We start from the raw sequence: 17138 nt of genomic DNA, 5'->3' as shown, positions 1-17138 counted from the left end.
TCACGCAGCAAATGTTCTGCAAGTTGTTTGTAAATCGATTCTCTCTCATCGTATGATGATGATGAATTTCAATCTGGAGTTCTTTTCTTAGATTTAACCTTTGTCTGCATACTTATGAATTATTTATAAAGACTCGGTGGAATTCTCGACTCACTCGTTCGTAATCGGTGTGACATCGATACATATGTATGACTTGAGTATTTTTATACTCTTTTCAGTTATAAACGACGATTGTGACGTCGATGCTTCGCCTTGAATTTGAGTTGGATTTGCATATTGTGATGCACGACGTGGTTGCATATTGTTTACATCCGCCTTTTGAGGCACTGATGACATTAAACTCTTGATTGCTATCAATTATTCATCAAAGATATACATGTTAATAGTTGTATTAAATTGTACGGCCCACCAAATACCCTATGTTACAGTTACATAACACTGGAATAACATGATATATATAAGGAGTGTTATTCAAAAGATACATTAATATCACATAACGTCGAATTATGAGCGTTCGGGAACATTGTTACAAACTTATAATATTAACATAACATATAACACGTTACGTAACACTTTAATAACATGATATATAACGAGTGTTGTTCAAAGATACATTAATATCATGTAACGTCGAATTATTAACGTTCGGGAACATTGTTATGAACTTATTAGCATTGCAGTTATATAATATTAACATAACATATAACATGTTACCTATATGTTATGTATACGTTACATTATCCGTTTTATAACAGGGTTATATAGCTGCGGAGGAAATAGTAATACAAATATTATATATTATGTGCATGTTACATTACATGTTACAAACGTTATGTAACGGTTATATTATTCTTACGTAACCGTATTTGGTGGGGGTATATAAAAGTTATGAAGTGAATAAAAATATTAAATGTTTAAGCTTTAAATTTCTATAGTGGGTTATAACATAAATAAATTCGGTTGCAAGTATAAACATGCCCTAATATAACCAAATTAATTACTTGAAGTCTCAATACATCGATTGAAACATCTCACCTAAATATTGTTTCTGCCTTTTCTAATCGGTTCTGAATGATTCATTTCCTATTGAATAATATAAAAATAATGTCAATACCTTTTAAGATTAATTTCCGTGCTGCTTTTTTCTCCTTTGGTTCAATCAGAACGCCACTTAATTGATATACTTGAATTACTTCAAGAACGACCGTTATGATAAGTTTGAAAATTCAAAATGGCGCCGGTCTTCCCTAAAATTGAATGGCCATATTTCAGAAATAGTAAACATGTAAATTCCGCTCTCCAATGAAGAATCAATAGATTAGTAATAGAAATANAATTAGTGTCAACATTTGGTGAGATAAAATATTGAAACATAAGTACCTACTTTTACAAAAAATAAAGCACTTACCCAGGGAATATAAATTTAAAGTATTAGTGCACGTATGTGTATTCAAAATAAAGTAATAATATATTATTATTATCGCACGAAATATTTAGAATGTTTTGATTTTTTTTAAATAAGGGTGTACGTGAAAATGTATAAAAGAATTGTTAACTTTAGTATTTCACTGTTATATTACAAACCTTTTCAAACACTTGTAGTACTTATAAAATGGTATTCCATATTTCAAATGACATTGCTAAACCAATATTGTATATATATTTATACTTTCGCAAACCTTTATGGATAAATCAAGGGTGTTTATGAGTCAAAATAATTAATTTTAATTCTTAATATCCTTGTCAAGTATCTATACAAATAATCGTAATTTGAATAGAGCTAATAATGAAGCTGGAGGTAATTAAATCTATCAAGTTCACTCATTTCACATATCATTAGCAACCTTTTATTTTTCTTATTCTAGACTGGATATTATTCTTCCAGTTATTTCAAGGTCATGGGACCGGGTAGCGATTCAACAAGTTCATTTTTTTCTCTTACATAGGTGTTTTCTTTTTTGATGATATAAATATTGCAACCATACAAAAATATAATTAAATTTTCACTAAAAGCAATCCTAGATGCATTAAATATACAATTTATTTACAGTTTCTTAAATCGATTCAAATTTTTTTCTCACATTAAAACTGTAAAATCTATTTAATAAATAGTCATTGAACAGTTATCTGTTCAATGACTCTGTCTCACTGTAACACTGTCTCATTTATTCCCTCTGCTTGTGGTTTTTGCTGTATTATTAGTTTTATTCGTCCCACTCTTCTCGTTCTTCTTTCTCGTTCGAGAAGTTTGATTTTCAATTTTAAAGGTGATGCCCTGAAATAATGGTAACATTTTTATTTAAAAAACGGCTGGAATACAAGGAGAAGTCATAAAATTAAATTTTCATGGAAATACAATATATGGCATGTGATGCAATATTTCGTGAAATATGTGATCAATATTCGTTATTTCCAAAATGTCTACGAGTAATTTGATTTGCATCTACGTTATTGCGCATACCTGTTCATCTAAAAAATCCCTTAGGCTATTAATGCTACATTTAAAGCCTTGAATTTTCATCATTGAGTGCAACGATTCTAACCCTAAAGGTGCGTACATTAGAATCATATTATAGATGACTTTATTGGCTTTAATAAATCTGCGGAAATTATTATTAATTGTCTCAGAATCTCCAAGAGTGGCTGGATCGGATTCTTCGAAATCGGCTTCTTCGGCAATAATCATGTCATCGGAACTGTCATTCAAGGTGCTGTGGAGAAATAGTAATAATGTTAATAATATTCTGCATTTTTTAAACATATTTAAGGTGAAGTGAAACCCCCCGTCAAATCAGTCAATTTGAATATGCCCCCTTTTTAAGGGAATTACACCGAACTAACTGATAATGTAGCACATGGCTCGTAAGATACAATGATTAATTAATCAATACAATGATTATAGTGAATTTGAAGCGAAACTCAAGAAATCTCCTGGATTTATGGTATTTGGTGCTGTAATTGACTGAAGAGTATCACCCTGTGCCATCTGTGATTTAAGTGTGAACTAAATTTTCTACTCGTGTTACCATCGTTATAGCATAGAAGCGCATTAGACACGTTTCAAAATCTTTATCCTGTTCCAATGCGAATTTATCGATTACCAGAGTGTTCTAAATTGTTGTACAATTGTCCTGACACCTTCGTTTCTCATATCAGAGCCTTCAACATTTGTGTATCGACCGAAATATGAGAGCTCGACGCCATTTTGGTTCCGGTCTAGGCTAACTCAATAAATTTAGTTTCGAAAATCCAAATTTTAAAAATGTTAGGACAGTTAATAGGCGATCACGAGTCATGTGTAAAACTTTCGGGATAGTTCGATCCAATACCTTAAAAAAAAAGCGTCTTATTCGAATTGACGGATTTGAGGGGAGTTTCACTTCACCTTAAGGCGATATGAAAGAGTCAACTTATATATATTTAAGAAGTCACATTGTTAGGGAAAGCATTCTCCGAATTCGGTGTACCGATTCGTTTCAAATTTGACCACGGGAATATGGAGGTCCTAAAGTAGGTCCTAAAACTCGTGAAATTTCATTTTTCATACAAAATTTATTTACTTATCATGGACTAGAAACCAACATGGCGTGGTCCAGACATGCTTTCGATGTTTTACGCCTCTTGGAGGCTTAGAAGCGAAAATGAAGAGTTTCAGGACCTAGCTCGAGCAATTTAGAATACCGTAGAAATGGAATATTACAGAGTCAGATGGGAAAATATGGAAAATACTTTCACCAACGATTGCAAGAAAATGCTGGCTTGTTCCTGGGGTAACACGTCTTTTTAGAGCAAAAATTTAGTTGCAGCTAACCGTCAGAGATGGCGACGTTGGTCCTAAGCAGTCGTTAGAATAATGAATTCACGGGATTTCGACAGTTTTTCGTCAATCTCTTCATCATTACTTTCCTGAAATTACATACGGAACGCTTTAGTTCGTATAATTCTCAACGTGGACGGTAAAAGACCAACATAAATATAAATGTTGGTAACGGGACGCGCCAGTTTGTTATCCTTGAGTATTCAAAATGGCGTTACCACCAAAAAGGGTTCAGATGAATTTTAATTTATCGGCCTCGATTAAATTTCTCAGCGCCTTTCATATCATCTTAAGACGAAAATTTGTAAGGAATTAGATTTACCTAGTTTTATCGGGGTCTTCGTATCCTTTTTTGGAATGGAACTCGTCACAGAGTGATCTTGCAGTACTTGGATTTTGACCCCTTTCTTGGGGTAAACACGCTTCTTGCATTCTACCATCCGAAGTTGAAGCAAGTGGCTGTGCTTCTTTTTCCTTAACCTTTGAATCAGGAACCCTTGGGTGGAGTTGCGCATAAATATGTTTAAGCAACTGCGTTGCATTGTGACGTTTTAAAGGCTTCACTCCATACTTGTCCAATTCTCTCTGAATGAAAAGAATAAACATGGATATTTGTTTTTAGTGGCTCGGCATCAGAATAATAATTGCGCACCTAATGGAAATCTACAAACTGGACGCACGTTTAATCAGAAATTATTAGTTCGGATGTAAATACTCGAACGGCAAGTAACAATATACCATTTACAATTTCCACGCGTGGATGCACTTTCATTTAGTAAAGCATCACTGTTAGAGAGATTTTTTTTTTTATTCACGTCGATCGACGGCCTCGGAATCATTCATACCCAGACAGCACAAATACATAGCACAGAGGTTCATAGAATATTCTTTGAAATTATTTCAATATTAATAGGATATGGACTTATGTGCTATGTACATTTTTTGAACATAGGGTGAACGTAGTTTTGGTCAGTTTTTTATATTTGAAATATATTTAACGAAATATTGTATGAACATGGAATTGATACTCCTTACACATAAGTAGCATGTCATATACATATCTGAATGATATTTTTTGCCACGCAAATAAAAATACGAAAGGTTCATGTTTCGGTACTCTATTTTTAAATAAGTGTTAACATTTGGTGAGATAAAATATTGAAACATAAGCCCCTACTTTTACAAAAAATAAAGTATTTACCCAGGGAATATAAAGTATTGGTGCACGTATGTGTATTCAAAATAAAGTAATAATATATTATTATTATCGCACGAAATATTTAGAATGTTTTGATTTTTTTTAAATAAGGGTGTACGTGAAAATGTATAAAAGAATTGTTAACTTTAGTATTTCACTGTTATATTACAAACCTTTTCAAACACTTGTAGTACTTATAAAATGGTATTCCATATTTCAAATGACATTGCTAAACCAATATTGTATATATATTTATAAAACATTAAATATTTAGAGTATATCTGGGAAACATTATCATGTGTACATAATCTAATATTGTACACTGGGAGACATCAATGCCCTCCCATCCTGCACAGGCGATGCCGTACCTGCAGGGGAGGCATTCATTGTACTTAAAATATCATTCCAATGTCGAATATACATGAGGAATATATTCCAACTTCTTTTCTATATTCTATGAATATTTTATGCTGTCTGGGTATCACCCTAAAAGAGTAATCGAAATTGTAAGCAGCTGATCGTGACTCACCTTGAGCTGAGGTGTATCCATGGCACTGTAATTTAGAGGAGGAGTGACATAATTCGTCTCGATTCTAGAATTAGGAGTAGTTTGATTACTTCCGTCTCCCCTCTGATTAAAATTCCCACAAGGTGATTCTTCTAAAACCGCGCTTTTGATTTTTTCAGGCGTCCTAGAATAACTCTTTGAAGTCCTCTGGAAATTCCCCTCCGAAGCTGACTTAACTTTGAAGCTCCTGATACTCCTTGATTTATCCTCGAAAAGATGAGAAGATTCCTTCGGATCTTTGGAAGGAATTTTCAGTCCATCGAAGCTGTCGAAGTCGTCGAGGCAAATCGCATCATCGCTGCATCTATCAAAGACTTCACATGGATCGGAATTCTTTCGTTTTCGTCCCGTAGAAATCGACGAATCCTTGTTCCTTTTTCTTGAAGAAATAGAACCTTCGACGTTTTTCTGCCACTTTTCTGAAGAAATTGCCGAATCGGATCTTCCTACCCCCTCGAGCTCTCTTCCTGAAGAAACAACCAAATCGTGCTTCTCCAAAGACTCGCAAGACTCGAAGTCATCGCTTCTGTTCAAAATAAACGGGGAATTGAAGTCCTTGCTGTGCAATTCCAATACTTCGCATGAATTCGAGTCCTTCCGTTTTTTCCTGGGGAAATTCGGCGAATCGGAAAGAGATCTCTTGATGGAATTACTCTTTCTCGTTGAAGCTTCCTCGGGATTTAATTCGATACGAATTCCACTCTCGTCTGCTGTCGAACCGTCCATTAATCGAGTAAAAGCGAAACTGGAACGGTCTCGTGGTGTGATGCTAATATCGCCTGAATTTGTGTTTTCGCGATATGCCTTTGATGTATTTGCACAATTATTTTCAGACTTTGATTTCTCATGAAACATTCGGACATCGGATGTTGTTTCTTTATCACTGTCAGAATCGTCCAAGCAAATGGAATTATCATCTTGAATTTTGGATTTTTCATTCGGCTTGTAAGTGTTTCCAGAATTGGAACAAGCTCTTAATAAGTTATCAAAATCCTTGGAATTTGCATTTTCGTAATGTATCTTTGATTTGTTTACGAAACTATTTTCAGAAGTCGATTTTATATGAAACTTTCTGACATCGGACGCGCTTTCCTTATCACTGTCGGAGTCATCAAAGGAAATGGAATCACCACGACGAGTTTTGGATTTTGTATTCAGTTTATAAGTGTTTTCAGAATTGGAAGTAGCTCTTAATTTCTTATCAAAATCTTTGGAATTTGCATTTTCATAATGTATCCTTGATTTGTTTCCGAAACTATTTTCAGAAGTCGATTTGATATGAAACTTTCTGACATCGGATGTTCTTTCTTTATCACTGTCGGAGTCATCAAAGGAAATGGAACCACCACGATGAGTTTTGGATTTTGTATTCAGTTTATAAGTGTTTCCAGAATTGGAAGCAGCTCTTAATTTCTCATCAAAATCCTTGGAATTTGCATTTTCGTAATGTATCTTTGATTTGTTTACGAAACTATTTTCAGAAGTCGATTTGATATGAAACTTTCTGACATCGGACGCGCTTTCCTTATCACTGTCGGAGTCATCAAAGGAAATGGAACCACCACGATGAGTTTTGGATTTTGTATTTAGTTTATTATCGTTATCAGAGTCGTCAAAGGAACTGGAATCATCATAGAGATTTTCCGCCTTTTCCTTCAATTTGTAAGCGTTTCCAGAATTATACCGACCTCGCATATTTTTTAAATCTTCGATACTCGCGTCTTTGCAATGCAGTCTTGACATATTTAACAAATTATTATCGGACACCGATTTGGCGTAAAATTTTCGAACATCCGTAGCTTTTCCCTTATCACTGTCGGAATTGTCTCGGAGAGTTTTCGATTTTTCATTCGCTATACGAGTGCTTCCAGAATCGGCAGGAGTTTGCGATTTTTTATCAAAATCGTAAGAATTTGCATTTTCCCGACATGCCTTTGACGTATTTGCGCAATTATCATCAGATTTTGATTTCCCACGAAGCTTTTGAACATCGGATGCTTTTTCCTTATCACTGTCGGAGTCGTTCAAGAAAACGAAGCTATCGGGATACATTTCAGATATAAAGCTCGAATCTTTTGGACGTATCTTCAATTTACTTGAAAGAATATTTTCAGACACCGATTTCAGACGTAATTTCCGAATATCGTTCGTTTCCTCTTCATCGCTCTCAGAATTCTGGGAACGTGCGGAGCCATTGTTGCAATTCGTTAATTTCTTCCCAAATTGCCGAGCATTAACATGCAATTTTTTCTTTTCATCCCTTAACTTAGGATCATTAGGCAGTATTTCCGTAGCTAATAAATTTCCTTTAAAGCCGCAAACGTTTTTGCAGATTTTTCCGGACGCATTTTCCGTATCTACGACTTTATCGATTAAATCATTCTTTTCTTTATTTTTGTAGGCTTCCGAAATGGCTGGCGATCTTTCAGGACTGGAAGATATCGAAATCGGACTCGATAAAGACACTCCGCAAATTTCTGCAAGTCTTCGCCTTTTCGACGAAACGCATTCCTGAAGAAGAAGACTGACTTCTTCATCGATGGACATTTCTTTCGCTGGAAAATTCTGCGAATCAACGAAATCTCGAGACTCGGCAATTTTATTATCTCGTTCCTTTTCATCATCCTCGATTATGTTTCCATTTATACTTACTCCTTTTTCGACAACTGTAAGTCCGGCATTTTTTTTATCGCGAAAATCAACAGTTTCCTTTGTCCAGTTTTTATTTTCCGAGCCAATATTCGTTTTATTAGGTTCAAGGTCTTTAATATCAAATGAGTTAACGCGTTTGTTAATAGTCTCCGTAGCGATCGTGTTAATTATTTCGTTATTTCTTGTTAAAGAAGATCTCAAAGCTTTTTCACTTGGCTTCATGTGCTTACGATCGAGCTCGTTTACTTTTTCATTGTTCTTAGGTTTTATATTTTTAACATTTAACATGTTATCATCAACCGTTTCAGTGTCGATGTCGATAACATCCTCATTATCATTTTTTGAACAGGAAGTGGATTCCAAAACGCTTTTGTTTGATCCAAAGTCCCTCAATCTAAATTCCTCCAATTTTTCGCTCTCCTTAGATTTTCTTTTTTTTAAATATGACGAATAAACATTGTCAACAATTTCTCTGCCGACAGTCATAATTTCTTTGCCATTTCGGGATATTAATTTTAATGGATTCTCGTTCGATTCTACGTTCCTGGGAAGAATTTCATTTGACTCTTTCTGAACATTGAAATGTTTACTTTTAACGTCATCGCCGATTGTTCTTAATTCATTTTCCAAATTTATTTCAGATTTATCACGAAACGATGTACTCTCCAAATCATGACTTAAGGGAAAATTCGAATCATTTGATACGGAGTTATCGGAATCCAACGAAATCACATTTTCCTCTCCAACTTGCTTTGTATCGTCTAACAATGTTTTTGAAGTGGTTGGATTTTTCTCATCAACAATTTCCTTGTTAAAAATCTTAAAACCCCTAAAATGGGGAATATCGATCGACGATCGTGGAGTAGAGATATCATTTTTATTCCCACTTTCTAATGCAGCCCGATATAAATAAATGCTGTTATCTTTGTGGCTTTTTTTATATCTCGAATACATGGAAATGTTTCCTTCGTCCTCCGTGAAAACGCTGGAGTCCAAGTTACTCTCATTCTCCTCGTTCGATGAATTTATTTCTTCCGAAATATCGACAACCTTATCGGTTATCGCGATTTCCCTGGAAGGACTTTTGAAATTCTTGCTCGCTTCTCGCAATAAAGACAAAGAAATCCTCGACTTATTCTTCGGGCGTTCAGGAATGAAAGAAATCGACGAACTTCCGAATTCCCTTGAAAAAGAATTATCGAGAGTACTCGATAATTCCGCTTCTACGTCTATCAATCGTTCTGGACTTTTACGAGGCTCCTTTTCTTTTTCCACATATTTTGAGGAACTTTCTGAACTGATAAGCCTTTCATTAGCATTATTTTCTGCATTTTTGTAAAGGACGTTTCGAAGCATACTCGAGGTCTTTCTTCTCATCGTTACGTTTCTCAAAATTAGGCTCTCGTTCCAGGTAAAAGAATTGATCTTATCATTTTCTTCCGGCATATCAGGAGAGTCCTTCGACTCTGTCTGAAGATCTTTTGAACCGGCGTCTTTTCCTTTGGGTGGGCAATTTTTGTATTGGCTCATCGAAAGTAATTCTTCAGTGTTTAATTCCTTTTCAAAATCCTCCCCTGAGATCTCATCGTCGTTCGCGGTATTTTGAGTAGGTCCAATTTCTGAGTTTTCGCTCGCAGATTCGTCTACTCTTTGCGACATTGACAATGAACATTTCGACACATCATCTTCCAAGTTCGTCGATAGATCTTGACTTTTCAAACGATTTGAAAAACCATCCCGTCTCATTTCTGCATTTTTGCGAACAGCCTCTTCGAAAATACTTAAGGCATCCCTCTTCTTCTTTTTCTTCGTCACAGCTTTCGAAGTTAAGCCCTCGCTTTTGAAGAATTTTTCAAAACTGTCCCTCTCGTCTACTCTTTGCGACATTGACAATGAACATTTCGACACATCATCTTCTAAATTCGTCGATAGATCTGGACTTTTCAAACGATTTGAAAAACCATCCCGTCTCATTTCTGCATTTTTCCGAACAGCCTCTTCGAAGATACTTAAAGCATCCCTCTTCTTCTTCTTCCTCGGCACAGCTTTCGAAGTTAAGCCCTCGCTTTTGAAGAATTTTTCAAAACTGTCCCTCTCGTTTCGATCCTGCGTATCCGGAGAATTTTCGGGCTTCCTTACGGCAAACTTTGAGAACACATCTTTTTCGTTGACCCCTAGGGCGAGCATTTTGGAATGATTTTGAAACAATAAATCGTACTCGTGAAGTGGGCTTTTACATTTCCTCCTGGAAAACGGCTCTTTGATGGTCAACTCGTCCTCTGAATCCGACTCTAACGAGTCCTTTGCATTTTCCTTCTGAATCCTTTCAATGAATAAACTCAGGTTACTCTTCTGCTTAATTGTCGTACATTCTTCATCAGGATTTTCATGTAATTTACTCGGTTTTAACCTGCTCTTCCGAGTACAATCTACCCTCCTTGCTGTAAATTTATCGGCTTCTATCGAATCTCTATTTTCAATGTTGTACTGACTCAAGAAGAATGAATCTCTTATGATTAAATCATCTTCGGGGTCTGCCTCTTTTGCCTTTTCGCCCTGAACTTTCTCGGTGAACAAACTCAAAATGCTTTTCTGCTTCGTTACGCACCTCGTGGCGGGATTTTCATTTAATTTGCTTGATTTTGGAGTTTCTGCTTGAGTGTTGCAATCCATACTCTCCTCCGGAAGTATATCACAGTTCGGAGTGACAATGGAATTTTCAGTTTCCTCGCTATCGAATGTTCTATAAATTTGTGTTTTAATGCTGTCAGGTATTGAAACTGTATCGCAATCATTTATGTCCATTCCCTTTTCAACTTCTCCGTCCATGTAAACGCGTCGATGCCCGACACTTTCGGGAGTTGAAATTGCACTTCGACTTTTCGAGTTTTCACCCAAAAGAAAATTTGGATTTTCTGCATTCTCCGGAGCCGCGGTCAAAATCCTGGAATTATCACCTTCGGAGATTACAGCAGGATTGAATTTTCTTGGCACATCTTCTACATCCGTTTCTTCGTCCGTGTCCAAGTTGTAGACTTCACAGTTTTCAGATGTAACAACAAAGCTGGGATCGTTTGAGATCTTCTGGTCTACTTTTTTATCCCCAACAGACTTCGACGAATCGCTTTTGTATTGGCTATTAATCTGTGAATCTTGTTGAATTAAATCCAATAGCACATTCAGATTGCTCTCGTTCTCGTCTTTCGCATTTTCGCAATCATCCTTACACGTAGTCGAGGGAAATTCTCTCGTATTATCCGAATTGTCATCTCCGGTGTCATCAAACAAATCCGGAGAAGCAACAATTCGAGTGTCATTAAATGGACATAAAAACGCATCCTTATTTCCCTTAGTGTCAAGTATTAATTCCTCATCTATGACATCAATTTCCCTCTGAGATAGTATCACTTCTTTATCAAAGTCATCATCAAAACGTGAATCCTTCGCGTCAGAGATGACGCTCTTTGCTTCATCTCCATACTGCAAAGAGATAAACTCTTTATTCGGCTCCCTGATAAGAATTTCATCTACTTCCCCATCTATGACATCAATTTCCCTCTGAGATAGTATCACTTCTTTATCAAAGTCATCATCAAGACGTGAATCCTTCGCGTCAGAGACGACGCTCTTTGCTTCATCTCCATACTGCGAAGAGATAAGCTCTTTATTCGGTTCCTTGTTAAGAATTTCATCTACTTCATTCTGAACAATGTCATTCGTGGTCTCGGGTTCAGATCGTCCAGGCTTCCGTGGGGAGCTTTTTACATTCTTATCGTTCTTATCGGACTTCACCCGATTCAAGTAATCGAAAACATCCTTGACTCTGTACTTTCTCGCCAGGCATCGAACTTCAGTCATTGCGGCTTCATCTTCAAATATGTATGAGTACTTGTCAATGGATCCACTATATACAAATTCCAGGAATGCCAAGGCTGCACAGTAATCCGTTTCCGGCCAGGAAATCCTCTCTTTCACGTGCGGAAATTTTGGATCGTCGCATGGAATGAAGTCCAGCATGATATTCGAACAGCGCACAAAAAAGACCAATTTATGCGTGAATATGTGTTGCTCATTTTTCACGTAAATTAATATGTCACTCGCTGAACTGACGTTTAAAATGTTCTTCCAATCGCATGCCAAAGACTTGATAAATGGTTCATTGATTTCAACGCTGAATTCCTGTTTACAGGTGGAAGTGGAATCGCTATGGGAATTTTTTGGAGACATCTTGTCTTCTTGCTTAATCGTAAATGCTGCTTCGGAACACGAATGTGGTGTTTCCATTTTTTTCTCCTTCTCAGAAATTTCCGCTTCCTTGACCCTGTCTTGCATCTTTGCAGGATCTACTGAAGAATTACTGGGATTCTTAGACGGTTCTGATTCACCCTGTGGAAGAAATAATAATACATATAATGGAATAAGAGTTCATTAATATCCATGATCGATTACACGGTTATTAATAATTTGTAATGGTCTTAAGGTGATATAAAAGTGTGACATATACGTACCAAAAAGTCGAAATATTTACAAAACTTTTCTACAAACTGGGTGCACCGAATTACCTGACACTTTGACACGTGATCATGGAGGCTCTAAGGAAGCTGTTCGTGAAAATTCATTTTTTGAACAAAATTTTTCATTTATCTCGGACAAGAACGAAAAAACGATTTTTTTTTTTTTAAGTGAAATTTTACGGGCAACGCATTCTTTCTTAGAGCCTCCATAATCACGTGTTAAAGTTTTAGATAATTCGGTGCACCCAGTTTGGAGAAAAAGTTTATAAATATTTTGACTTTTTGGTATGTGTATATCACACTTTCATATCACCTTAAGGTGAAGTGAAACTCGTTGAGTAATTCAGTCGACGTCGGTAAAAACGATTCGTCTAAATACCTACATTACCAACATTTGGATTTATAGTGATAGGTTATTATATTGAGTATTGTATTAAATGACATATTATGTTGTTTCCATACAATGTCAATGAAGAAATCAAAGTGAAACTCCAGAAATCCCTTAGATTCGTGATTTTTATTACTCTAATTAACTAGAGTACCGCCCTGCGCCATCTATACATTCACTGCCAACTAAATGTTCTCTCCGAGACCTCGTGTTACCTTGGTTTTAACATAGAAGCGCATAAGACACTTTTTTGCCCTTTTCCCGTTCATGTGCGAATTTCTCGATTATCAGAATGTTCTAAATTGTTGTACAATTGTCTTGACACTTTAATTTCTTATATCGGAACCTTCAATAATTGTATATTCATCGAAATATGAGAACTCGATGCCACTTTGGTTCTGATTTAGCTAAGTCAACAAAATAAAAAAAAATAAACAAATGTTGAGTGTCAAGATAATTCTTACGCGCTCACGAGTCATGTGTCAAAGTTTCACAGTTCGATCCAATACCCTTAAAAAACTGTCTTGTTCTAGTCGACTGATTTGAGGGGGGATTTCACATCAACTTATCCATTACTAAGTCTTACGGAAGGACCTAGCTGACACTGCGACAGCGGAAGGAGATTTTCAACATAAAATTCATCATGCTGCTCCGAAAGGCTGCATTTATCCCACAATTTATGTTCCTGAAATTATAGTAAAAGAAATTACAAATTCCTTTAAGATATACTAAAAGTATTTGAGATGACTAATTATCTATTAGTTAGCTTTGACATGTTCGATAAGTTGTATAATATAGTAGTTTTTACCATTTGTTGCAGTTTCTTAAGTACTTTACTCCTTGGTCTAATCAGCTCATTTTCTGCCATTCTTTGTATCGGTTCTTGAGATGTTTGCGTCATCACATCACCAGCTATGAGTATTTCAGCTATTTTCTCTGCTAAGCGTCGATCCTTTTCCTCTTGAGAAAGGATTTCCAACGCTGTCGGTTTTAACACCTTCCCTGAATTACATAAAAACGCAGAACATCATAATCGTGAACTATTTTTCCATTTTATAACTCCGAACAATATTTTTAAAAGAATTTAAAAAATGTTAATACACTTTGAACATACTCTTTTTACTTTTATTACGAGCTGGCAGTGGCACCGAAGGTACGTTAGTAGTGAATCCAAAGTTTTGCAAAGTAGCTCTACGATTTTCAATCGATCTTGACTCATCCTGGAAGGCTTTATCAGGCTTCTGCAGAGAATATTCATCTTCCAACAGCTCAGCTTCCGCTATTTGTTCCTTTTCTTCCATTTCTTGCAAAGATCTCGATAGAGCTAATGCTAATTCGAGTTCACCATCACCTTTTGGAACCTATGATAGGTATATTCATTTACTTTATATTCAATTAGTTCAATTATGTTAACTTAAGGTGATATGAAAGTGTCATATATACATACTAAAAGTCAACATATTTATAAAACTTTTCTCCAAATTAGGTGTATCGAATCATTTGAACTTTTATTACGTAAATACGGAGGCCCTAAAGAAGGTCCTGACAATCATGAAATTTCATTTTTTATACAATATTAAAAATGTTAATAGACAAAATGAAAGAAAAATAAATTTCAGTAGGGTCAGAATCTTTCTGAGGGCTTCCATGTTACTGTTGTAAAATTTCAAATGATTCCATACATCCTATTTGGATAAGTGTTATAAACAAGACTCGTTAGATAGCACTATTATATCATCTTAATAATTATGTTATAATATTGCAGAATTAAGGAAAGCGGCAAACGTACTGGTGGCTTGCGTGTCACAGTCTTTGGAGGCTGTAAAATAGGTGTAGAAGGAAGTCCTAATGCCTTCCTCTCTTCAATTTGACGCTTCTGCAGATCGATAGCATTTAATAAAGTCTTAGTAGAGATTTTATTCTTTGCTGCGCAGGTTTTCATATGTGTTGATTGAGTGGATTCTTCGTTGAAAGTCTTGAAACACAATGGACATGTATGTGCCGTTTTGGCATTGGCAGGTTTGAAGGATGACTCGATGGTAGGTTGCGCAGAATTTTTTGCAATATATTTACTTCGCCCTCGTCCCTTGTCCTTAGATGTGGATTTCACTCTTCGCTTCAATTTTTCAATGGCGAGTTTACCACTTGGCTTGTCCACTTTGGGTATTACATTTATTTTTGGAGATTTAAAATCTGCCAAACTGTCGTCCTCATTTAACGATGCATTAGTCTTACAAACTTGATTACAGGTACGCATTTTCATACTTTTCGGTTTAATAGGATTATGATTTGCTTCGGTTGCGTCTACACGATCTTCTGATTTGACTTCCATGCTATGAACAAAAATAATTTCAATTGAAACTACTTCGACATAAAGTTTGATAATCTTAAACGAACGTAAGTAGAATAGGTAGAGTTGATCTCGATTCTTGGTATACATAAACAAAATAATCTTTTTTGGATACTAAGAAAGAATGTCAAAAGCAACTTTCACACCCCAATTGAATCGATATGCCACAATTAATTTAAAATAACAAACCAGAAGTCTCTTACAGTTTGTCTTAACCAAATTTGCAAAGAATCTGAATTTTGAAAAATTCCAAACATCCAAGGAATAGTACCGTTTATTTTCACTATCGCAAATACATTAAAATACATGAATATATTTTAATGTTGTTTAACAAGACTAGTGAAAAAATGTGTTAACATACTTGGAGAATAAAGAAAGTTTTACTATTTCAAATTGTATTTTTAATGAGACTATTACACTATGTATATATATATGACAGGTTTACATCAATATCAGTGCTTATCAGTTTTACAATGTATACTCGAATGACGTACCTTGAAGCATTTTCGTTTTTATGTTTAATTACGTCTACATTTACGAGTATAGTATCGTTATCCATGATTACTGAACTGTTGAGTTGGTTGCTTTAATTGGTTTCGGCTGTCCTCCTTCTTTAAGGTAAGGTCGTACTTTATCATAAAACAAGTTTGGATTTTGAACATCCCCTGGGCCTATATCTTTTAACATCTTCTGCATTTTCTCGCCTACCAGTAAACTATAAATATGAAACATTTACTTGGATCAACCTGTTTACAAGACTACTCCATAATATTTTATATTAAATTAGCATAATGAAAGTATACGAACTAAGTATTAATAATCACACATATTTTAAATACAAGTGGAAGACTGTTTCCTCTTCTTATAATTTGAGACATATTAAATAACAAAGGAAAAACAATATAACATTACATAAGTTACGTGTAATGCGGTATCTCACATTGTTTTTGTCTAATGTAAATTAAAGATTTTAGTCGTTAGTCGACACTACACACAGAAAAAATAATGTTTAAAAAAGGAATGACTCAGAACTTAGAACACATCTTTTGCAATTTTAGTATGTATAATTGAGTTACTGTTTATTAAATCAGATCCTAATTCAATGTATGAATAAGCTTTAAAATTTGTAAATGAAGATTAGCTACTATCACGATAGGTAAACGAGAATAGGAAAACGTTAGATTAAATTATCCAACTTACTAAACACAAAATCCGCATGTTACAGCCCCGCATAGTACTGAAAGAATAATTTTATTTCCATATACACTCGCCGGTGTTCCTCCAATTCTTCGAGGTTTCCTTTTTGAAACATCGGTTGGATCTATCCACATTTTACTGTTTAACCTTGAAACCACGCAGCTATGGATGTAATAGAGGGTTCGCACGATCAGAAACTGGAAAATCTTAGGCTGATATTTCCAGTAGCGCTAGAGCAACAAGCGACGGAGCGACGAAGCTTGAATAAGAGGTTATGATTGGCTGTATAGAACAGCGGAATGGGAGACTTCCGTCGTACGTTCTCTATAGCCAACAGGGGGTCTATTACGTAAAGCAAATTGAGCGAAAATGTGAAAAATGTGTAGCTCACGGTATTACGGAACGTTTTTGGCGGTGAAAATGCGAGACCATTCATATGAACTGGTTCGGCACA

General features: G+C 35.5%; 1 protein-coding gene across 2 annotated transcripts; it reads right to left on the bottom strand.

Moving 5' to 3' along the window:
• Nucleotides 1-1813: 1813 nt before the first annotated feature.
• LOC105700056 lies at nucleotides 1814-17077 on the bottom strand. 2 transcript variants are annotated; one of them, XM_023431843.1, is made up of 10 exons: nucleotides 16688-17077; nucleotides 15982-16202; nucleotides 14927-15470; nucleotides 14252-14498; nucleotides 13946-14139; nucleotides 13724-13822; nucleotides 5545-12621; nucleotides 4140-4402; nucleotides 2462-2711; nucleotides 1814-2275 (listed from the first exon to the last, which is right to left on the bottom strand). In XM_023431843.1, exons 2-10 carry the CDS (start codon nucleotides 16044-16046, stop codon nucleotides 2162-2164), a joined length of 8853 nt encoding a protein of 2950 aa, XP_023287611.1. In that variant the 5' UTR covers nucleotides 16047-16202; nucleotides 16688-17077; the 3' UTR covers nucleotides 1814-2161. The 2 variants fall into 2 exon arrangements, with proteins under 2 accessions (XP_023287611.1, XP_023287612.1); XM_023431844.1 differs by lacking the exon at nucleotides 1814-2275 and adding an exon at nucleotides 3812-3906 and having other exon boundaries at nucleotides 2593-2711.
• Between the last annotated feature and the right edge of the window lie 61 nt (nucleotides 17078-17138).

The sequence above is a fragment of the Orussus abietinus genome, unplaced genomic scaffold (assembly GCF_000612105.2).
Source record: "Orussus abietinus isolate OABI.00-Male unplaced genomic scaffold, Oabi_2.0 scaffold103, whole genome shotgun sequence".
NCBI classification, from domain to species: domain Eukaryota; kingdom Metazoa; phylum Arthropoda; class Insecta; order Hymenoptera; family Orussidae; genus Orussus; species Orussus abietinus.
This window is presented reverse-complemented; position numbering and strand designations above follow the sequence as displayed.